Raw genomic sequence first — 25313 nt, 5'->3', positions numbered from 1 at the left:
TCTTTACACCGTGTTAAGTTAGCATGGACTCATTACCGGTTTTAACGCCATTTTTCCTTTTTTGCAACTTCTGCACACGACACTTAGTTGTTGCTTTAGCTTTCAACCTAATAGTTCATCGTGATTTACATGAGAATAATATGTTATTGCTCTACTATCTGCTTTACTTGTTAAACTATATCTGTACAGCGAGTGCTGAAGTTTCAAAAACAACACGATACAGAATTGTTATGAGGTCTGATCTCCACGACTTCATACTCATAACATAAGTGCAGCTTCTGCCAATTCTGGGCATGAGGCGGGTTTTATATTGCTTTGCCGAACACACATACACAACACTTGATGCGGTTCACATAAAGAGAGAGCTGGTGTATGCTGATGTGATTCCTTCAAATCTAAGACACTAAAGTATCGGCACGCCCTAAACCAACACAAAGAGACCTTCTTAGCAAATAATATAATATGTGTATTAGGGAGGGTGAGATATAAGCAGCCGCGGGCCGTGGAGGGAGTTACGGTGGGGCAGGGAGGCGGGGAGGGGGAGGGGCAGGGTGGAGCCCTCTCCACCCTGCCCCTCCCCCTCCCCCTCCCCGCCTCCCTGCCCCACCGTAACTCCCTCCACGGCCCGCGGCTGCTTATAAGTGTTGCTAACTCTTATTCATTTACAGCATGTTAACATACTGTCACCATTCGCTTTTTATGTACTAGTAACTATGCTGGTAATTTTGCTACTGATAATATGTGTACTTGTATTATCTAAGATACTACGCCTGAGAAGACGGCATTAGTAAATAAACATTTCAAATACACATGTGTTCTTCTTAACTCCATGTTCTGGTTTCTAAGAAATATATAACGACCGACTGTTCATGAGTTCCACGTATCCTGAGGTACTATAAGTTCATATTCTGGATTGTCTAAACATTGAGAGTTTGTTATATCCAATGTGACACTGTACCTAGCTTGCTAAGGGATTTTGATTACTAAGGTGAGTTTTGGGGCACCCTAATTCGCCGAGGTTCCAATCCTCTGTCCACAGTTCTGTGTGAGAACAGAAACCCTGCGACAGGGGCACCCCTGAGCCTTGCTGGAGCTTCATCACACTTGCGATACAACTCCAGCAATGCGCCACCTTTACGGCACAGATACGTCACGCATCTGTGCTGTTTTTGCCCCATGATGCGCCGCATTGTAAATGCAGCACACCATAGGTGACGGAACAGCGGCACAGAATGACTAACACATCCCTGGTGATGCGCCAGTCATCATAAATCTATCCCTATGCTTCTTATCTTGTTAGAGATGAACCGCCATATGTATCATCAAAGTTTTTTGCATTTCCTAAATAGCGAACTTTAATGAATAAATAGCGATTCTTTACCATTCCTAGTTTGCGATGAGCTATTTGCTAATTACAAATTACCCATTCATTTCCATGCAGCAGGAGGCCCATAGGAATGAAGGTGCAATTTGCGATTAGCAATTACCTCATCGCAAATTACGAATTTTTCCGAGGGTGCAGGAGTGTCTCAAGAACACCCTGCTGCACCCCTGAAAAAGAAATTTGGGGGCATATGGCGCACATAAATTTTAAAAACATTCCTTTACCTCAAAAACGATTTTCAACTCATAATTTGAAAACACTGCACATGGGGAAATGACTTAAAATGTCCTTAAGACACATAAAAGCGTTTTTTGATTGCCTTTGCAGCATGTTTCAGTCACCTTTAACATGCCTATGTAACGCAAACATTCAAAATCTAAATTTGCCATGCACAGGTGGGAGCATATTTACAAGCAATTTGCTCCACAGACAAACTTCTTACATTGAAATGGGAAAAATAACATCAGAGACTCTCAATTACCTTATAAAGAAGCAGACACCATTATGTCCTACTCATCAATATTAAAACCATTGCTTTTTCTCAAAAACGATTTACAAGTCATAATTTGAAAACACTCCACAGCTCCTATGCACATAAAAACCCTGTCAGTACTAATACTTCACATTTTCTCCAATTACAATTTCTCAAAGAAACAAAATCTATTTGTAAAACACTTGAGACAAAGCAACATTTGAAAAACACAACTTTCTTCATAATTTTCTCCTTAAAGCACACTATTTTCTATCTAAATTAAAGAAATCTTTTCTCACCTTAGCAAATACTTTGAGTTTCAAAACAGTCTCAGAAACACACCAATTTGTCTTCAACAGAGCAAAAGGTATGCACTCCAGAGTCTGCAGCTATCAAAAGCACAGAAATGCTGTAATTCTTCACACATATCTCTCATGTCACCCAATCAAAACTCTTCCCTCACTTTTTTTCAAATCAAAACCCTTCCCCCCCTCTGCCCCCTCTCTGCTTTTTCTGCATAGCAACCACCTCTTGCAAGACCTCTGGTGTTTCCAAGTTCACACAACAATGTTGCAATTGAACTCTAAACTCTCAGTGCACCTGCATATCCAGTGCATACTTTCATTTAATGATTTTTTCTTCGCCACTCAAAATACATCTTTCAACGAACTCATCCATGCACCCTAACTTTCTGTTTTCAGCAATCAAAATCCACCAATCACTCTTACTGCTTCATTAACACAGAAACTCCTCCGTTTTTTTCATTTTACACTCTCATTTTTTCAACTGCCATTTCATTGCCACACTTCATCTGACTGCAGGAGAACCTTCTCTCGCCATGTTTTCTGTCTGGATTGTTGGACATAGTTACATCTATTGGGCTCAGAGGTACGCTGAAAACAGGAATTTACCTAACCTCAATTTACAAGATGTGGAAATTAAGTGGTTTGGCCACAGAGGATTAAAATGTCACCAATTGATACCATTGGTGAAAACCTTTATGCATTTGCCAAAACCTGACCTGTTAATTGTGCACTGTGGAGGTAATGATTTGGGCACTTTGACTGGGGTAGGTCTGGAAATGCTTTTAAAGGACACCTTTGAGCAATTGATGGCACTTTTTCCTCAGACTGCCTTGGTATATTCAAATATATGCCAAAGACAGAAATGGAGGTGGTCGAACCAATTTTGTCCACAAATTGAGAAATCGAGGAAGCATGTAAACAAATCTGTTTCAGCTTACATGAGAGACCATGGAATGGGCTCCCTGTACAACAATAACTTGCGTTACTACATGCAAGATATCTACAGAGGAGATGGAGTTCACTTCTCAGATGAGGGCAACAGAATTTTCACTCTGAATTTAAGACTGTGCATTGGTACCTACTTATAAGTACCTAAATGTACCATAAACCCAAAAGCTCTTCTCAGAGCTACCCTACATCTGATCACTCACAATTATTATTTTACTCTAACTTTTTTCACAAATTTTCAAGAAAGTACGCTCCCCAGAACGCTTCCCGGTTCGCGAACCGGGCGCACTCCACGCAAAAAAACTAAAAAAACTGTATATTTTTTTTTTGCCCTGCGAGACCCTTTTAAAGCCTCCACATCAAACCTAGGGGGTCAGGGAGGATCTACTATGCCCCCTTATGGTCATTTGCCCCTTCGCTTTGGCCTCCTCTTGTCTCTCGATCCTACCGAGAGACAAGATGGCGGCCGCTACAGACTGTTTGGAATGTTTACAGACGCCGAAGAACCAATCAGCTTCGCAAACCTCCGTAACGCGAAAAGTACGCGAAGCGGAGCGCTGTTACAGATATATATCTTTTTTTGAACGTTAATTTCTCAAAATCCACTGGAGCACATATATTGAGACCTAGAAAAGGCACATCGGGCTACCAGTCCCTACAATTTTGCCAAGTTTCGTGCAAATCCATTCAGCCGTTCGATTATTATTATTATTATTTTTTTTGCCCCGCGGGGCCCTTTTAAAACCTCCACATCAAACCTAGGGGGTCAGCGACAAACTACTATGCCCCCTTATGGTCATTTGCCCCTTCGCTTTGGCCTCCTCTTGTCTCTCGATCCTACCGAGAGACAAGATGGCGGCCGCTACGGACTGTTTGGAATGTTTACAGACGCCGGAGAACCAATCAGCTTCGCTTCACAAAGCTCCGTTGCGCGAAAAGTACGCGAACTGGAGCGCTGCCCGGTCCGCTGTTACAGATATATATCTTTTTTTAAACGTTAATTTCTCAAAATCCACTGGAGCACATATATTGAGACCTACAAAAGGCACATCGGGCTGCCAGTCCCTACAATTTTGCCAAGTTTCGTGCAAATCCATTCAGCCGTTCGGGCTAAAAGTGAGGCCAACCGCCCTATGGAAAACTCAATGTTAAAAACACGTTTTGGGACCCCCCTTTTTTCTCGACCCCCCCTGGACGAACCCCCCCCCCCAATTTTCAGGAGCTGCTCAGAAACAAAATGTGCCATTTTCCTGAAAATTTCAGCCAATTCCGTCCACAAACGCCAAAGTTATTAGACATAGAATTTTCAAAAATCCCATAGAGAAAAAATCCTAACTATATATACCTACTGGCGACCGCAGTATACAAATGTCGGAATCAGATGGTCTCTCCATGAGAATTGTAACTTGGGCATATATTAAACTGTATTTGAACAGTTAGAATTGCTGGCCATTGGTTACAAGCCTAGAGGTCGAAAACATTATGTTTGAAATCAGTCTGTCTGCTATGTTTACTAAATTATACAATATGGTCACGTGGTACAGAATTAAGTGCTATGATTGGTGAATTGCCATTTTTTAAACTTGTTTGGTGTGCAATGGCAAATACTCATTATTTCCGGTGAACAAGGCGACAGGGTCGCCGAAACGCGTCCGGTCTAGGGCACTTCTGCTGCACTTTATGAAGAAAAAATAAATAAAGAAGATACTATTTTTGCTACCCGAGATTGTTGTCCGTTTTTTCTCCGTGAGGGTGCCGCGTTCTGCGGTGTCCTTTGGAGCGGTGGTTCATATATATATATATATATATATCAAGGTACATGTAGGTGGAGTACACCTGCGCTCACCAATATATATTTACCTTCAAAATATTTTGTTGTCGAAATCTAGGCTACAATATTTTTGTGTAAGGAATATTCTCACTACAAGATTTTCAGTGGGGAGACGTTGCGGCTGCTCGACTACAGACAAGGGACTGATTGTGATGTTGTGAGAAATGTGTGTAGGGAGAGAGCAAAATGGTAACACCATTGAGAGTTGGTCATCTTGTCAGCAGGAGTAGTTAGATGACCTTTCCAAAACTCTACCGCTTGCCACAGCGTGCTCCCAACCACACATTATTCCAAAAATGTGTTGACTTATACCATATTACAAACTGGAATGTTTACTTTTTTCGGAAATTGGTGTACCTATTTGTTGTCTATTTTTGTTCAAGAATTGTTTTTTGCAAGCACAGCTGTCAAAAACAGGATGGTTGCTTCTCAATTATTTTATCATCTGTTCCTCAGACTGAAAAAGACCTGCTTGAAACTGCCAGCGCGAACAATACATCTGTTCTGTTCTTGTTTACAATCTATCTTTCTAGCTGTCTTTATTCAATAGCTACGGGTTTAATCTCAGACATTTAGAAAATGATTTCTCCAGATTAAATTTACATCGCTTGGCAAAAGAAACTGCAAATAAAGATGTCCTTTTCTAAATATCATGTTCCGAAAAACAGCTCGATTAGAGGAATTCCGCGTCTCAGATTTAATCACCTGCTTCAGTGTGAAAACACATTCTGACTTGCCAGAATTTACTGTAAATCTCCTGAGGTACTGACGTTTTGTTTGCAGGTGATGAGGCAGGCCTCAGGAATGTGTGCTCAAGAAGGTTATGTAGCCAACCCTAGGAAGAGAATTCTGTAACCCTTTAGTGCCCACTTTCTACAAAACGTAAGGCGTCAAATTCACAAAGGGTAAGTGCTAGGGCGTTAAATGGGAAAACGTAATTGCAGGCACTTACCCAAATAGGCTGTGGAGTTTGGGTGGGGCTAGGGGGTGGGCTTAGTTTGGGTGAGGCTTGGGGGCGGGCTTAGTTTGAGTGGGGCTAGGGGCGGGCTTAGTTTGGGTGGAGCTAAGGGGTGGGCTTAGTTTGGGTGGGTCTTGGGGCAGGCTTAGTTTGAGTGGGGCTAGGGGCGGGCTTAGTTTGAGTGGGGCTAGGGGCGGGTTTAGTTTGGGTGGGTCTAGGGGCGGGCTTAGTTTGGGTGGGTCTAAGGGTGGGCTTAGTTTTGGCAGGGCTAGGGGTGGGCTTAGTTTGGGTGGGGCTAAGGGGGCGGGCTTAGTTTGGGTGGGTCTGGGGCGGGCTTAGTTTGAGTGGGGCAGGCTTCCTTTGGGTGGGGCTAGGGGCGGGCTTAGTTTGGGTGGGTCTAGGGGCGGGCTTAGTTTGGGTGGGGGTAGGGGCAGGCTTAGTTTAGGTGGGGCTAGGGGGCAGCCTTAGTTTGGGTGGGGCTAGGAGGCGGGCTCAAGTGTAAACAGTTAATGGGTTCGAGATCGAAGGGTGGTAAAGTGAGTACCACCAATACTGGGTAATACAGCCATCTGTTATTTACAGTACTTTGTTGAGGATGAAGAATTAATTTAATTTCATTAGTAGTGACTATTTTCACTACATTATGTAAAAGAATACATGATAATGGGTCCAATTATAAACTAACTTCTGCCAAAGGATAGCAGTGATTTTCTCTCCTTTGTCCCTCTCCTCTCATGCTCTTGCCTGAGTCTTTTCCTCTTCTGCAGTCTCTCTCGTTTCCATTCTCATTTTTCTGCTTACCATGTGCCTCTTTCCTTTTTGGCTTTCACCCCTGAGCATGTATCCGCTGGTTTGTCCCTTATCTTTCAGTCATCCTGTTTCTCCCCTGCCCCTTGTCTTGTCTTCCTTCCCTGTCTCTGCTTTTTCTGGCTCTGTTCTCTCCATGTATTAGACCTTTCTCTCCCAGGTAATTCTTTCTGTTCCTCATACCTCTTTAACCTAGATCGCTCTCCCGATCGCTTACTGTCCAATGCCCATATTACTATCACTGCTCTTTGTCTCCCAGCCCTGCCTTTCCCTCTCCTTTGTCTCTCCTTGGCTCAGTGTCTGACCAGGGCCTCCTGAAATAAATGGGGAAGAAGTGGCATTTGCCCCCCCCCACACCCATCCTGCCCTATTCTCTGAAATACAATTTACGTGTTGCATGAAGCACTGGCCTGAATCCTGAACGCTACCTTACTTTAATATTAAGGTGGGATTTACCCCGAAACCTATTGCTCCCTGCCATTACATAGTTTACACACTCTGGGCACGATCAAGTAACAGCAGGCGGCATATGAGTAAGTGATGACCATGTCCAGACCTTCATTTTAAAAAGCACAACGCTAGCTGCACACAGGCAAAAACAGGTTTGGGGTTACAAAACCCCCAAGCTACCAGTACGCAGCCTTGGAGTTACTATCGACAGTTCATTGTCCATGAAAACCCACGTCAACCAGGTACTCGGTGCCTGCTATGGGATCATGCGTAATCTTCGCAGAATCTTCAAGTAACTACCCATTGAAGCCACTAAACCTCTGGTGCAGGGTCTTGTTATCAGCCGACTGGATTATGGGAATGCTTTGCTGGTGGCACTCAATGAGGATCTGCTTTATAAGCTTCTGATTCTTCAGAACACTGCTGCCACTCATTCTCAATCTCCCTTCCAGATCCCTTCCGCCCCTAACCTTAAAACTCTTCATAGACAATGTATGACACCGGAAATCTAGCAAAAAAACTTCAATGGTACACGCCTGGAAGATCGTTAAGGTCCGGTACCAAATCGTATCTCGTTCAGCCTCGCATTCAAACTTCTCGAAATGGTGGCAGATCGTTCTCCTACCTGGCCCCAATGTTATGGAATAAGCTACCGTCACACCTATCATCCATAACTGACCACTGATGCTTTCGTAGAGAACTAAAAACTTGCCTTTTTCCCCAGTTAGCCTGCTTTCACTGTTCTTGCTGCCATCCTTATTGCTGTTGTTGTTTCCAGCGATACAAAAGGGGATGATGGACGGAGCGTTTGAGCAAATCAAACACTCACCCCCAGTCAACTGATCTGGGTTTAATCCATCACCATTCTTTAGCCCACTCAGCCACCCCATTTCAGACATGGCTATATGCAAATCAGTCTGACCCTGTGCCTCATGGGAACAGTCCAGCCCGAACTGCCAAGCCATGTCTTCCATGGACCGGAAACAAGCATCCTGGGACCGGTTTCGGATTCATAATCCTCATCAGCCAGGCTATCTTGAATCCAGTGGCCAAGTGAGCAAGGGACTCACGTCTGAGCATACCCTGCCACACTTAGGGCGAACAAAGCGATACTAAAGGGGATGATGGACGGAGCGTTTGAGCAAATCAAACACTCACCCCTAGTCAACTGATCTGGGTTTAACCCATCATCATTCTTTAGCCCACTCAGCCACCCCATTTCAGACATGGCTATATGCAAATCAGTCTGACCCTGTGCCTCATGGGAACAGTCCAGCCCAATGATCAAACCCAGATCTTTTGACTGGGTGTGAGTGTTTGATTGGTTCAGATGCTCCGTCCATCACCACCCCCTTTTGTACCGTTGTTGTTTCCAGCGCCATGAAACCTTCCCTGTGATATGTGCGCTTAACAAGAACATCTGACATGACATGACATGACAAAAGGCCAATTGGCAAGTTTTATTCCATGGGGCAACTGTCGTCCGGTTTCAAGGCTGCATGCACCCTACCCTCCTAGTCCCAAGCATCATCAAACTTTTCTCTGGTTCAGCCCTTTTCTTTCTAGATGCTTCGCTTCTTTCTATTAAAGGTTTTATGTTCATTCAAAACTTTAAAGGCATCCTCACACTACTGATTCTTGATTTGTATTGTGACAGCCATTCCAAGGTTAATGGTGAAGTGTTACCAGTTGTCACGCACCACGAACCAACTCCACTGGCCTGCCTTCCTCACACTGGCCTCTCCGCTTCCTTACCTTTCTAGCTTGTTGTCTGCAGAAGGCTGATGCAGGGTTTGCAGAGCTGGGCTCGCAGGTTGCATGGGTGGACTTGCAGCATTTTGATACGAGTGGGCACTGAGCGCCCAAACCCACATCACATGCAGGCACACACAATACTGGTACACTCGGATACTCAAGCATAGCGGTCAATTCACTTGATAAATTTATATTTTAGGAACTAATACATTCCGGATGGTGGATAAGGCTTTGATCACTTCACCGCGATACACTGTGTGGCACGAGATGCATAGTGTGATCGACTGTGCAGGGCCTAGCTATATCCGGTTCTGTTAATCACAGCGTGATGGAAGCCCTCTTAAGAGTGCTTAATTTGTAAACAAATAAGTGCCAGTGCTCTCATCGGGAGGCCACTGCAGCTTGCACCACACATTACCCCTGTCCTGCTGCGAATGGTAGTAACAACAAAACTACTAACCATCACACTCCTACAAGTTTGACAATTCGTATTATTTTAGGCCTCTAAAGCTATAAGATGGCTTGGGCAGCGGGTAATAGTCATGTATAATGAATTAATAGTTAACTTGTGGCCGACTGTCACAAGCGCCGGTGTTAAGAATTAACTGCTGGTGTCAAACCACCGCCTCAAATTAAGCACTGCCTCTTAAACCCTTGGGCCTCATTTATGAGGCCGTGCGTCACTTTTACGCCGCCGGTGCGTCACTTTTTGTGACGCACCAGCAGCGTAAATAATGTGCCTTGTTGCACCATATTTACAAAGTGACGCATCTAGGTAGATGCGTCACTTTGTAAACCCCTGCGCCACATTATACCTGCGCCAGGTATAATGTATGCAGGGGGGCGTTCCCCCGCAAAAGGCCTCGTAGAAGTGACGCAGTGAAATCTATGAGATTTCACTGTGTCACTTCTAGGATGCCGTTGCGTCAAAATCTTGCGCCTGCCTCACAGCAGGCGTAAGACTGACGCAAGCCCTTTCACATGGGGCTTGCCCCATGTGAAAGGATGCATTGCTGGAGTTGCGTCACTTTTGTGACACACTCCAGCAATGCGTCACTTTTGTGCTTACAGATACGTCAGAAATACTGACGTATCTGTAACTCCTTGCGACATGATGCGTCATACTGTAAATATGACAATCAGGTATGTCGCAAGGAGTGCGCACTGAGAAGTGACGCATCGCTGCTTTCACGCAGCGATGCGTCACTTTTCATAAATGAGGCCCTTGAATTCTGGTGAAGATCAAATGGGTGCTACTGGAGTCTTCAGCAGCGACATTGGAATAGACCACTTCAGAGTCTTGGTGCACTTACAAGCTCCACAAAAGCAGAGCAGCGCCTGTCCTGCCACGATAGAGCTACTTAACCTGAGCCTGAAATGCCGTCGATCAGGGTACCAATACTCTAACTGGCTAAAGAGAAGTTCCAATTCTGAAGGCTACAAAATTTGGAAGTCTTGGTATTCAGTACCGGTGAGTACCAGCCCATTTAAACACTGGTAAGTGCAACCCTCCATTCAACACCAAACACAATGACTCACGAATATAGTGGGAGTGGTAAGAGTCAGGGCAGATGTGAAGCTACCATTGATGAAGCAGGTGCAGTGGCAATGGGTCCCAGAACCCAAAGGGACTCATTGAATGCTGGAAATTGCCAAATTGTACTACCTCAACAGCAGCTAAAAGAGGCCATTTCCCCTGCTTGCACCATGTCCATGGGATCCTTGCTATGCTACTCGGACAGGAGCATTCGGCCATGAAAATCAGCTAAATTTGCGGGAGGTGGACTGTTCGCAGCTTTCACATATTAATTTGTCTACAGGCTGTTGACAGGGACATATCTTTCAATTGTGCATGAGGCGCAGTGGCACCAAAGCCACGAGGGCTAAGGGGCCCACTCAACCCTAATTATTGCTGTATTTTATTACACAGCCAGTGGTCATGGGGTCCGTTTTCTTTGTTTGTGTCAGCGACTTTGGCATTTTTACTACGCCATTAACAGTGGCCTGCTGATGGAAATTTGTAAACACCAATTACCTAGAGATTTACCAAATTTCACAACAAAGTGGAAACATTTATTTTAAACATGTAAATCAAGGATTAGAACTTTACCATCACCTGATATATGGCAATTTTTCTGTTTTTGCAAAAAGTAGATTTGCTTTGCATTTTTTAATCACCCATATTCAACTTTTGTGCCGTTTTTCACTATTGTATAGTTTAATTTCGGGTCTTAATATCCAACAGGTACAGCCCAGATGCAATCCACAGTCAGGGTGCATCTGTTCCAGACCAGTGGTCACCAAGAATTGATATACTCTGATGTCTAATGAATAAATATTTGTTACAAAAGGTCAAAAGCAGTGTAGGCTTTGAGAAAGACCAACACATCTGCTTTCTTTCAGCCTACCTTCTGACAGAACTCACTCATAACACAAATTATCCATGTTTGGGTGCCAAGCTAAAGTCTTAAACACAAACAGAGGGGTTCAAGGAGTGGGCATATACCTAAAGGTTTTGAAAGCTGATTATGGATCTAGACATTCAAAGACTGTAGCATTGATGGGAGGCTTGGATAGGTGCCCGTAGGTGGGGTGTGCACCTGAATATCGAATCATCTATATCGATGGGGCCGAATATCGAGGGCAGAATATCGATAATAAAATGTTGACACATAAGTCTAGATATTTTATACTTAACTCCACATATAGGTAGCTATGGTGTACATATATATTCAAGGTACGCATAAGTGGAGTTAAGAATAGTAAATCTCTACTTCCCTATATGCACTTACCTTTCCATATGTTGTCCCCTGATATTCTGTTCTCAATGCTAGTATGCGATGATGTTGTTGGTATCAATATTCAGCATTACAATCTATAGTTGCAGCGGGCATCTTTAATAAGAAGGAGTAAAATGGAAAATGTCTACAAGCTAATAAATAATGAAGTTAATATTAAGTATTATCATTGTATAGGGAGTTAGGCAAGACATGACAGCCAATGGACTTGGAGGAAAAGGTTGGCTAACAACTCTGCCCTTCCATTTAAGTCCATTGGCATTCTGCACCTCTTTCTTTATGTACACTGCCAGCCTTTTGTGGAATAGAAGGGCACATACCTCTCAAATAGGAGGATGGGGTACATACTCAAACACCTAGGAGGAATTATAGCAATCACAATAGCATCAGCACATCTACTGTACCCACACCAATGCAACACTTGTCTCATTAACTATGTAGTTTTCAGACCTAGATTTCTTTCGCAAGATTTGAGACGTATAAACAGACAAAAAACAGGCATAGAACAAGCACATGTCCGGTCAGGGGTGTGGCTATCATTGAAGCTGCAGGTGTAATGGCACTGGGCCACAGGCACTGTGTGACCCATTGAACACTGATATCTGATGTATTTTACTACACCAATAACCGTCAGTCAAAGGGATCACTTTCCTTGCTTGCACCAGGGCCCATGGCATCTTTGCCATGCTACTGTGTCTGGTGTAAGAGTTGACAGCACCAGTAGAGGCAATATAGACAATATATGACTAAGCCTAACCTAGGGAACAGTGGTGAATAAAGGTCAGAATGTCTACCTAGGTATGACGCCTAATGGGTATTAGAAGTTCCCTTCTTTGACCCTAGGCTGCAAAGCATCATTTTTGTGCTTCTATTGCTTAAGTTTCTGAGATACTCAAAAAAACAACAGTGTGGTTAGAAACCATTTTGTTTGCCTTCAGGAACAGCATCTCTGAGTGGTACTTTTACATGCTTTAAAATGTAAATGTTTGGGTGGAGAAACTTTACTAATTTCTATGTAAAGGCGTGGGTAGAAAAGGAACATTCAACTTTGCCTCATTAAAGATTTTGGAATTAGCTGGTGCATATAATATAGGACAGCAAAACCATATCAAATATGGTCGTCCCCGAGTCCGAAATCACCAATAGACAATTGCGTGATACCAAAGAATATTTGTTGCACAACTGAAATTTAAAGTGCCGTACCATGTATATTACAGAAAGATAAACAACATTGTAAAATCTCATTTTGGTTTGAGTCCTTATTTTAAGTTCTTGGATACATATATTCCGCAATTCTAGGTATACTTCATAAGATAATATTGCAACGGGAAAAAATATATGTTCGTTGTGAGTGTTGAGTATGCGTGTCTCCTCAAAAGCATTCTCCAATGTACAGAAATAATGTTTACATTTATTCAAAGGTGCAAATTACATTTAAAGAACCAATCCTCTTTGAGATGGGAGCTTTGCAATAGAAAACCTTAGGGCCTTTTAACAAAGACATTTTCCAGTATGTGAAGTAGAACTATTTTATGTACCCTGGCATGCCTTTTGTGAATTGGCCCCAAAAACTAAAACAATAATAACATTGAAATATGTATGTACAATTTTCACAAATGGAAAGACTGCCATATTTGCACTTCTACTAACAGCGAGTTGGACGTTTGGGAACCAATACGTAAAGGTTTGTAAAAGCACAAAACAGAGTTCTCCTGTAGAACTATTTCACATATACGTAAATGCTTTTGTGAATTGGGCACCTTATCTCTATGTACACAGGAAGCCAATCCTACCACTTGTCAACAAGTGAAAGAAAACATCTTTGTCCAGCAAGCAATGGGCGACAGTATCCTGTTTTGCCTCTGTCAACTCTTTGAAATTAGTAATGTTTAATCAGGAAAGGCCAAAACGCCACACCTCAGCTATGGCGCCCCTAGGTGTGGGAATCTAGCTTTCAGAGCGGCGACACACTCGTGCTGTGCCCTGTAGTTCCACACTTACCCAGTTCCACATCCTGGTCGTCTGTCAGGACGAGGATGATGTTTGGACGGATGTTGCGTCGGTCCCTTTGAAATCGTCCCTTCAGGCGCTGGCTGAGTGGGAGCGTGCCACTTCCGTCCATGAGCGGCAGCATGGCCATGATGAAAAGCGCCACCGCAATGCCCTGCGCCGCCATCTTGCGCTGATTCTGCAGACTTCCCGCACTTCAAGTGTGTATACACAACGCCTTCCTCTGCTGCTTTGTTTCAGGCCTGAATGGAAAACAAAATGAGGAAGTCAACACTCGAGCCTAAATGTCAGCTATGTTTGTGCGTAATAAAGAAAAAATCCTTTTACGTAAGCAAAATTAATCTTATCTTTGCACGAAAGATTTTGTGATTAGAAAGGACATAATTCTTCTATGTGCACGTTGCATACCAGGCAACCCATCTGTTTATACTGGAGACGAGTATTTCTGTGTTATTAAAGGTTTGGATTTATTGTTAATAGTTTATTATGGGTTCTATAGTAACACAAGTTCATGTTTGTTTTTACTCTCGTCTGTTATGCGTCTTGCTGTCACTGTCATGCAGTATTTTAGAGGCGGACAAAAGCAACAACATGAGACACTCCCAGCGTCAGAGAGTATGCTGCATTCACAGCATGAGGTCGAAGCCACAGTATCCAGTACTAACGTCAGGTAGAAATAACAGTATGAAGCATTAACAACATCAGGCAGAAGCAACCGCCTTCAGCATTCACAGAGTGAAACAGAAGCAACAGTATGCCGCATTAACAAGATCAAAGCGATACCAAAGGGGATGATGGACGGAGCGCTTGAGCAAATGAAACACTCACCCCCAGTCAACTGATCTGGGTTTAATCCATCATCATTCTTTAGCTCACTCCACCACCCCAGTTCAGACATGGCCATATGCAAATCAGCCTGACCCTGTGCCTCATGGGAACAGTCCAGCCCGATCTGCCAAGCCATGTCTTCCCTGGACCGGAAACAAGCATCCTGGGACCGGCATTAACAAGATCAGGCAGAAGCAACAGTATGCAGCATTAAAAACGTCAGCATTATTTATTTATTTCTTTCTTTATTTATTTGGCTTATAAAGCGCACTATCACCTTGCAGGCATCCTGGCGCTGATGGCTAAATGAGGGGAAGGAGGGGGAGTCTTGCGGGCAACTGGAACTAGGCCTTAGGAAATAGCCAAGTTTTCACGCTTCTTCTGAAAGGGAGAAGCTCCCTGATCTGCCTAATTTCCCAAGGAAGGGTGTTCCAGAGTTCGGCCGCTGCCACCCCAAAAGATCTTCCCCCAGACCTGGATTTTTTAAACCTAGGTACTCTCACCAGTCTGGCCAATGAAGAGCGAAGCAGCCTGGTGAGAGTGTACCAAACAAATTTAGATTGCATAATTCAAGGTCCTAGCCCATGGAGAGCCTTGAAAACAAGGCAGAGGGCCTTGAATTGAACTCTTTGCCTAAGGGGAAGCCAATGAAGTTCCGCCAAAAGACAGAAGCAACAGATTGCAGCATAAACGTCAGGCGAATCAACCACTTTCAGTATTCACAGCGCAAGGCAGAGCAATCATATGCACCATTCACAGCATGAGGCCACAGCTACAGTATCCAGTATTAACAACGTCAGGTAGAAGCAACAGTATGCAGCATTCATAATGTCAGACAGAAGCAACCGTGTGCAGTATTCACAGAGTGGGACAGAAGCAACAGTATCCAGCATTAACAACATTAGGCAGAAGCAACGGCCTTCAGTATTCTCAGAGTGAAACAGAAGCAATAGTATCCAGTATGCAGAATTCGCAGAGTCAGGTAGAAGCAAACGCATGCAGTATTCACAGCATGAGACAGAAGCAACTGTATCCAGCATTGACAACGTCAGGCAGAAGCAACTGCATTGAGCATTCACAGCAATCAATGCTGATACCAAATCTAACCTAGATAAAGCGGGAATCCTAACATATAGACATACCTTCCCGGAAATTTTTCAAAAAATCCCTCCTCCCAACATTATGTCCTCATCCACCCCCGACACCCACAAGGCTCAAGAGTTAATGGGACTCACAGTCTGTTATCTGAATACCCACTCTATGGTGAAACACCAGCTTGACATCTTCCTGCTTTTGCAATCTTAAAAATCTGATATACTCCTTCTAACCAAAACGCGGCTTACTGAAGATTCTGTCCTGGACATTTTAGCAGCAATTCCGGAAGGCTATTACATCCTTCAGGCTAATCAGTCCCCAGGGAAAGCAGGAGGAGGGGTTGCAGGTATTATCCGCAAGGAACATCAGTTTACTTCCCTAGGGGTCACTGGTTTGCCCTCAGTTGACTATCTGGTCTTAAAATTTGAATCTGCTCAGTTATCGTTCATCTGCGCTCTCTTCTATAGACCTCCCAGTAATATGCCTACATTCCCCCAGGCATTGGGTGAGATGATATCCCACCTTGTCATTAATCATGCAAGGATTCTTATAATTGGGGACTTCAATTACTGGCCCAGTATTGAACAGGAGAGCTCTAGCTCGAGGGAATTTGCCAACCTTCTTTCTGGTATGAACTGTACCCTGCACGTGAGGGAAGCTACCCACATAAAAGGGCACATCGTAGATCAAGTATGGACATCAAACTTGAAGATCTCCACTCCCCTGATAGCGCTGTGTGCCTGGTCGGACCACTGCTTAATCAGATTCACTCTCTCATGTGCTCCTTTCTCGAAATCCCAACTAACAGAGAATCAAATGACCAGAAATTGGAGACTTGCGGACATCGACCACTTCCGATCACTTTTAACTAGCACGTCCCCCTCTACACTGGAAGCTTTCCAGTCTCAGGCAGAGAGTATTAAGACATGCCTCAAATCGGCCAGCGACTGCGTTGCTCCTCTCAATAAAAAAAGATTATGAGACCCCATGACGCTCATCAGTGGTTCTCCAAAGATTTAAAAATAAAGAAACTTGCACAGAAGGCCAATGGCGACCCAATTTCTCCCAGATAAAAAGGTCCTAAACTTAACCTTGTTGAAACAATATAAAAATCTGATCATTCAAACTAAGGCGAACTATTTCTCCCAAAAAATTATCAACTCATCAAATAAGTCTAAAAAGATCTTCTCTATAGTCAACAAACTTTCTAAACCAGATAGAGTTAAGCTGCAACCTACTCCATCACAGTCTCTATGTGATTCTCTTAATTCATATTTTATTGAGAAAATTGTCACCATTAAGGCCAGTATCCCTCCCCCTGCTTTCCCTATACAGGATTCATATATTGGTAAGAACCCACACTGTCTTGATCAAATTCCTCCGATCTCTGAGGAGATCTTTCTGAACTTACTAACAAAGGTCAGCTTTGGTTCCCCAACTGATTGCTGTCCCCATCACATACTGTAAGAAGCCTTTACTACTTGCCCAGAAACTCCCCTCTCATTTCTCAACAATTCGCTTAAGCTTGGTATTGTTCCTGACTCATTTAAAAGGAGAACAGCCATTACAACGCGGGGATTACCCCGCACTACCATTACAATACGGGGATTACAACGAAAGTCGTTACAACGACTTTCGCTGGAGGGCGCTGTTGGATAGGGAATAGTTTAATTTTCTATCCAACACCTTCCCTATTGTCAACGTGGGCTGGAGTTGGAATAGAAAATTAAAATATTCCACTATCCAGCACCCTCCAGCGAAAGTCGTTGTAACGACTTTCGTTGTAATCCCCGCGTTGTAATGGCATGCGGGGTAAATGCAAGTGTTGTAATGACATACAACCATTTATAAGGGCAGGAATTATTCCAATTTTGAAGAAATCGGGTGCAGACCCGTCAGTCCTTAGTTATTATCGCCGCATCTCCCTGCTGCCCTACCTGGGTAAATTTTTAGACGCCCATGTAGCTAATTGCCTCCGTTCCTTCGTTGAACACTCCCAGGTTTTGGACGCCCACCAGGCCGGTTTCAGACCCGCTCACTCCACCGAGTCTGTTATTCTTACTGTCATGGATTTACTCAGAGGGGGGGTGGATAAGGGCATTACCCAGGCCCTGATTCTCCTGGATCTGTCAGCAGCATTTGGCACGGTCGATCATGACATCTTGATCGACCGTGTCAGCAATGCCGGAATTCGGGTTTGGCGCTAAAATAGCTCTCCTCCTTTCTTAGCAACCGGTCTTAAGTGGTGCGTATAGCCAACTTTTCATCCAACAAAAGGGAACTTACCTGTGGGGTTCCCCTGGGCTACCCTCTCTCTCCGCTCCTTTTCAACCTGTATCTTCTTCCTCTAATTTGCTCCCTGAGAGAAAGAAATGTTGGAATTTTAAACTATGCAAACGATCTTCAATTGGTGTTTAATATTAACTCACCAGCATCATCAGTGTCTAACTTTCAAGCCACTATGATTTTTATAAGTGACTGGTAGAGCAACAACCAATTGAAGCTGAATATTGACAAAACTGAGCTGATTCTCACGGTGGGTCAGCCAATCCTTGGCACTCCAACTTTTGGCTCCCCCTACTGGGCAACCCCCCATGCCAGCTGCTTCCTCCAAAAGCCTGGGGATAATTATCAGTAATGATTTGTCCATGAAAGCCCAGATCAGTTCAGTTGTCTCTGCCGATTTCTTTCAAGCGCAGAGAATAAAGAAGATCAGTAGACTCCTGAGTAGGGAGGCCATGATTCTGGTCACTTTAGCCTTGGTAATCTCCCATCTGGACTATGCCAACTCACTGTATGTTGGCATCCCTGCATACCAAATGAGACACCTCCAATTGGTTAAGAATCAAGCTGCTAGGTTGATTTTTCATCAACCAAAGTGGAACCATGTTAGTCCACTTATGAAAAGCCTTCACTGGATTCCAGTGATCGAGCGCTGTGCGTTTAAGTTGGGTTGCACCATTTTTAAAGCCCTTCATGGCAATAGTCCAGCTTTTATTTCAGCTAGACTTCAACGCTACACTCCTTCTCAAGACCTTAGATCCTTCCACTTGAACCTTTTGGCAACTCCCTCGTCTAAACGTAAGAGGTATGATGGTCTAAGGTTTGCAGTCTTGGCCCCACAATTCTGGAACTCCCTCCCGTTCGAAATAAGGTCTTTGACCTCTCTTGTACAGTTTAGTAAACAGCTGAAGACCTGGTTGTTTACCCAAGCATATGACGACTAAGCTATCTCCCCGCCACTGCCTCGACCGTTACCTGAGCGCCATGAAACCGTTGGTGTACACGCGCTTAATAAATGCTTTTAACATAACATAACAGCGTGACACCGCAGCAACAGTATCCAGCTTTGATAGCATTAGGCGGAAGCAACCGCCTTCAGCATTCTCAATGTGAAACAGAAGCAGCAGTATCCAGTGTGCAGCATTCACAGTATCAGACAGAAGCAACCACATGCAGTATTCATAGAGTGAGATAGAAGCAACAGTATCCATCATTCACATTGTCAGGCAGAAGCAACCGCATACAGTATTAACAGAGTGAGACAGAAGCACTGCATCCAGTAAACAACATTGGTCAGAAGCAACCGCCTTCAGCATTCACAGTGTGAAACAGAAGCAACAGTATGCAGCATTAACAACGTCAGGCAGAAGCCACTACATTCAGCATTCACAGCGTGAGACAGATGCAACAGTATGAACAAAGTCAGACAGAAGCAACCACCTTCAGCATTCACAGCATTTGACAGAAGCAATAGTATGCAGCATTAGCATCAGGCAGAAGCAGGCCCGGACTGGCCGTAGCGGGCACCGGGCAATGCCCCGGTGCGCCGCACGGGTGGGGGCCGGTTTTGGGCCCCTAGGGGCCGTTTTTGTTCCAGGGATGGTTTCAGGGCGGCCCCGCCCTGGCAAAGTGCTCGGGCGGGGCCGCCCGAGCACTTTGCCAGGGCCGATTTTGGTTCCCAGTCCGGCCCTGGGCAGAAGGCACAGTATGCAGATTTGACAGCGTGAAACAGAAGCAACGGTGTGCTGCATTAACAAGATCAGGCAGAAGAGACAGTTTGCAGCAATAAAAACGTCAGGCAGAAGCAACTGCAGACTGTATTCATAGCAGGAGACAGAAGCAATAGTATGCAGCATTAACGTCAGGCAGAAGCAACCGCATTCAGAGCATTAAACAGAAGAAGCAGCATGCAGCATTAACAACATCAGGCGTGGGGCACAGTATGCAGCATTAACATCAGGCAGAAGCAACCACATTCAAAATTCAGTGTGAGACAGAAGCAACAGTATGCAGCATTAAAAAAGACATGGAGAAGCGGCCACATGCAGCATTCACAGAGACAGAAGGAAAAGTTCTGCACACACAGGCTACAGTGGTGGTGCTGGAACAATATTTAGAGAGGGGGCGCTGCCATCAATGTTACATCACTGAAGTCATAAGGAATGTGACAATTCCAAGAGTCATTCAAAGAACAAGTGTAGCAAATGTATTAATTTGGACAGTGGCTCTTTGTGGCCAATGGTGCTTTTTGGAGAACATTTTGACAAATAAATTACTAATGCATGATAGCACAGTATCCTTCACTGACAGCACATTTCCCTTTCTCACTGATAAAAAGAGCACAGCGATAATGTGTGAAAATCGTGTTTCATGAAACAAGTATGCCTTAATTAATTTTGATCTTATTAAAATCTTTGTGTTTATCACACCTAAGAATTAAAGACGTGCTTCATTTGTGCTTTTAGAAGTGCTGATACAGTGTGAAACATTTGTACAGTTCATTTATGTTATTTAAATTATATTATATGTGGGGCAAATAACATCTATTGTACCCCTGCAAGACTGCCACACAGATCACTTTACAAAATTATCTTTATCTTACTTTGCAGTTAAAGTAAACATAGATCTCCTTGTTAAAAGCATAAACAGCCATATACCAGGTGATATTACCTGACATTTGACCTCTGTCTTTGAAGCACAGCAAATGTTACAAGATAAAAATACATTTGAAAGGAATCTTTATTGCTCAACAAACATTTGAACTCCATCATGGTTGTTTTGGGGGTGCTGCAGCACCCCTACTTCCAGTGCCTATGGGATAGAACAGAGGATAATTTCATAATTAGGTATAACTATTTTTTAGTTGATTTAGCCGATTTTAATGGAGGTATAAATACAGATTCAGGGGCTACATAAATTACTGAGTATGGTATTACCTCCCCTTTCCTAGTTCTGTACAACAGAACAGGGTAATGCTACAGGGTTTCTCCCATTCTGAGGTGCAAAACCTGAACTAGATTGGTAATTACCTACACAAATTCAGCCAGGTTTTACCTGGTGAAAATATGTGCGGGATAAGAGATGCACTATTTGTCAACTCTTGGCCTGATTCACAAAGGACCTCTGCATTTGTGACGGAGGCTCCACAGTCGAGGGGAAGTCCTTGCTCTTGGGCGGAATCTCCGCCATGAGAATTCTCATGGCGGCAATTCCGTCCAGAGAGCGGAGACTCCCCCACAACTGGAGGGGCTCCGCCATGAGTGCAGCGGTCCTTTGTGAATCAGGCCTTAAGTGTTTGCACCCGCATCGGGATCACAGCAGCCTGTAGAATGAAGAGGTATGTAGGGAAAGGGCTGACAAAAGATAATAACTTAAACCTCCAGCTCCAGGATGCATCAGATGGGTTAAAGGAGAAACATGTACAGGTTTTTAGGGCTGGGGAGCATATTTTGAGCCAAGAGCAGATGCTATTTTTTTTTGTTTCTGAGTTTTATATAGCGCAAACTTCACCCTAAGGTATCGGGTATCAGAGCGCTTAACATGAGCACTAGTTGCGTTACACAAGGACACATTCATTTTTTGTTAGACACGGGGAGATTACGCGATTTGCCCCGAATCACAGGATGTTGAGCGTAATTGCCGAGACTCGAACCCGGTTCCCTAGATTTGAGATTGACCGTCCTAGGCCAAGAAACTGTGGTTTACACATTGAAACTAATAATCTAAATATATATGTATTAAAAGTACATTTTGAAGTTATATGCAAGAAATGTCACACTTTGCATTCAGAAATCCCACTAATTATTTTGAATTTTGAATGATATTTCACATAAAATATTTTGAGAGCAGAGAATACTCCACATTGTCTCTGTCCACAACTAACATAAATAGATTAATTTGATCGATTTCCTTTAGACCCTTCCACATTCACCATTCAAAGTTCCAAACATTAAGTTTCTCATGATGCTTAGCCAGGAAATGCTTTCGCAGAATGATACACAAAGGTCCTTTTTTGCCACTGGCTGTTTCAAGGCTTGATGGGACATATCAAATTAAGCTGTGTGGTCCATGGTGATCACTGTAGTACACAGAATTTGATCATATCACATTACCAATAGGATCCGAACAGAGCAAATTTTTGCCTGTGGTATAATGGGACTCACTGGACTTACAAGAAGTCAGAGGGAGCCAGTGGATTACACAGATCAAAAGAGCTGCTGGATCTTTAATCCTTTACTGCTGGATCCAAACTTAGATGATCATAGTTTACTTCTCGTACAATAGGAGATCAACACAATCAATCCTTTGCACTGCAAACAGTACTTTGCTCGCTGGAATTTTCAGTGCTATCGGTATGGTGCATACTGATAGGAACGCTTCAAGGTAAAAAGCACCTGTTTAAGAACTCCCGTACTGTACTGATGTGCTTACGAAACCTAATAAAACAAGTGTTAAAAAAAGTATGGTGTTAAAATAAAAAGTTAAAACTTCTACAATGCAAATTGCTTTCAGTTAAAAACCTAGGGTGACTGAAGGAGTCATTCGTGACATGGATCCAAAAATGTGAGCGTTTTATGGGAAGAATATTGGAGTGGGCATGTATTATAAGTAGGGCTCCCGGTTTTATGGTATTTATTTTTGGGACATTTCCGTCTGTATTTATCCATATTTATTTTTTGTCAGCTTTATCTGTATTTGTCCATATTTATTATGGGATTTGTGAAAAAATAAAGCTGAAACTGGTAAATTTCCACATTTATTTAGCAAGTAAATATGCAGTCATGCTTGAATGCCTGCCAGGTTTCAGTGATATGAACACCCGTAGAAGATCAATTAATGCACTTATATGAAAATATGCAGATTTCTGTATCAGCCTTGTGCATATCTATTAAGCATTTTTACTAAAATACTGTTTTAACCCCCTTACCTATCAATCCACACAGTTATTGGCCTGCCAGTCATGGCAAAGTGTATTTAGAATCACTCCAAAAACACCCAATTTCCGTTCTTATCCACATTTAAAAATAAATACAGACAAGAAAATAATGCTTTTCTGTCTGTATTTATCTGTAAAAATCTGTAAAAACGGAAAACAGAGAGCCTTAATTATAAGGAATACATTATCCATTACTGTACATATTAAGAATATCTAAGCCATCTCAGACTTCCATGACCTTATAATGAACTTGGCCTTTGGTCTCATTCCTCCATATGGTTATGGCACTCCTCTGTAACTTATAATGACAGCAAGGTATACTTTATCCCATATGTAATACTCCTTTTGATTAGGTGTAGTGGTATCTGTTCCTAACTCTAGTAGAAATTGTGAGGTATGCATTTCAAAAGAGTGCACAACTAACATTTTAACAGGGTTCTGTTCACACATATGTTTCTCACCTCATTCCAATCAGAGTAAGCTTCAAACACCCCATCACTTGTGCTTTCTCACAGATAATGTGAATGCAAACAGGGTGTTAAATGGCACCATGTGGAATGATATTGGAATATTTAAGGAATCTATTACCATCATCAGCCTGGTGATGTGGTGCAGAGTAGTGCAGCTTGAGTTTGTGATTTAGATTTTGGGGGAGGGTGGAGAAATAGAGGGAGAGAGAGAAGAGAGAAAGAGGAGAGAAAGGAGAGAGCGAGAGACAGAGAAAATGAGAAAAAGAGAAAGAGAGATAGAGAGGGATTACTGATTCACATTCGTACAACAAACCTTCGCTCAAGAACATGTAGTGATAAACCTCAAGGTTCTCTTTGTTGCCTGTGCTCCTCAATGTGACTGGCTGTATCATATAAGACAAGGGGCAGACACCTTCTCAAAGGTTTATTCAATGCTGAAGATCTTTGCAAAAATAGCACTTCCTTTTTTAACGAAAGGTTTGATTTTTGTACATTAATCTCTGCTTGGGGTGTTTGTGTTCCAGATCAGAGAGGACCTGGCTTGGCAGCTTGGGCTGTACTGTTCCTATTGGAGCAGACCCAAAACTGATGTACATATGGATAGGTCTATTCTGAGGTGACATAGTGGGCGAAAGAAGTATGGGTTGGAAAGTACCCTGAGCCATTGCCAGTGGTATAAACAAAATGCATGCATTCTGCCCATTAAATTATGAGTGGTTGAATCTTTGCTTGCAAACATGCTGCTTCACCTCCTCAGTCCAACTAACTGTTCAACCTCATTCACCCACCGTAGTTTATCCTCAACCATTGTGTAGGAAAGTGCCCTTTTTGTATAGTCACCCCTACACATTTTGCCCCAATGCTGATGGTTATAACTCTGTAAGTGCACTGGAGCCTGCTGCCCAGGCCCCAGTGTCAGTTCTCTCTCCCTAAACACAATGTAGAGAATTAGTACCTCCAATTGGCAAGGACTTTAACCCCCTTATAAGTCTCTAATAGTGTGGAACCAAGGGTACACAGGGCTGGAATGTTAAAAGGGTCACAAGGGCCTGAAGCACTATTTGTGCCACCCTGAGTGACCAAGTAAACATATGACAGCAGGCCTGCCATGGTAGACTGCAGGAACAGTACAAACCGCTGCAACTCAATTTTGCCCTCATTATGAGAGGCACGGTCAAAGCACTATCTTTAATATATGTCAGTCACCCTTAAGGTAGGCCTCCTAAGCTCAGGAGGTAAGGTGCAGTATATTAAAGGTGTGGGCATATAAATGTAAATGTATATGTCTTTATAGTAACCCTTTCCATTGAAGACTACTATAAATGATCAGCAGTTCATAGGTTAACATGGACTGGCATGCAAGCACCCAGAGGTTGCTAGCTCCATTATCGGACCACTGAATTTGGCCATGTTTGGTATCAAACAACATACCTCTTCACCCTTGACATGATTCCAATGTTAGGTTTAATGTGGCATGCACCCAGGTGGCTACTTTGGAGGTTGCCCACCTTGTTGCCCTAGCCTTTCCTGTGCTCTGGCTGTCAGTCTGCAGCTGCTACTGTCAAAACAGGAATCAGACCTCCTGCCAGGCAGTGCGAACACTCTCAGGATTCAGAAACAAAGACCTGCCTAAGAAGGAGTTAACACCTCCCTCTTTGACAGCCAGGACAACTCTGCACCAGAGCCTCTCGGACCAGGTAAAATTGAAGTGACTGTGACGGCCTGGTCCTATGATCCGCATCAACTTAACCCTCCGTGGGTTCCATTTAACTCGTGAAAAAACCAAAACGAACACAGGGAGTCTATGAGTACCAACCGAATGGCTCAACTTCTAACACCCTTCTCAGTGAGTGTGAAAGGGATGCCCTAGTCATCCTCCAGCAGCTAACACAAAACACAAAAAGCACATAAAGTATGAGAAAATACATCAAAACTGCGTTGCAAAAGAGAAATGGTTGGCACGATCCATAACCATCTAAACGT

General features: G+C 43.4%; 1 protein-coding gene across 4 annotated transcripts in view; it reads right to left on the bottom strand.

The window, feature by feature from the left end:
* Positions 1-25313, bottom strand: part of SULF2 (sulfatase 2) — a 461118-nt gene that overhangs the window by 361193 nt on the left and 74612 nt on the right. For all 4 annotated transcript variants that reach the window (XM_078651864.1, XM_078651862.1, XM_078651861.1 and 1 more), the window contains exon 2: positions 13710-13960. In XM_078651864.1, the coding sequence (XP_078507990.1) occupies positions 13710-13884 (175 nt within the window). In that variant the 5' untranslated portion in view covers positions 13885-13960. The remainder of the gene's footprint in view (positions 1-13709; positions 13961-25313) is intronic.

Source organism: Lissotriton helveticus, chromosome 7 (assembly GCF_964261635.1).
Source record: "Lissotriton helveticus chromosome 7, aLisHel1.1, whole genome shotgun sequence".
Lineage (NCBI taxonomy): Eukaryota > Metazoa > Chordata > Amphibia > Caudata > Salamandridae > Lissotriton > Lissotriton helveticus.
The sequence above is the reverse complement of the archived record's forward strand: the minus strand, read 5'-3'. Positions and strand labels throughout refer to the sequence as shown.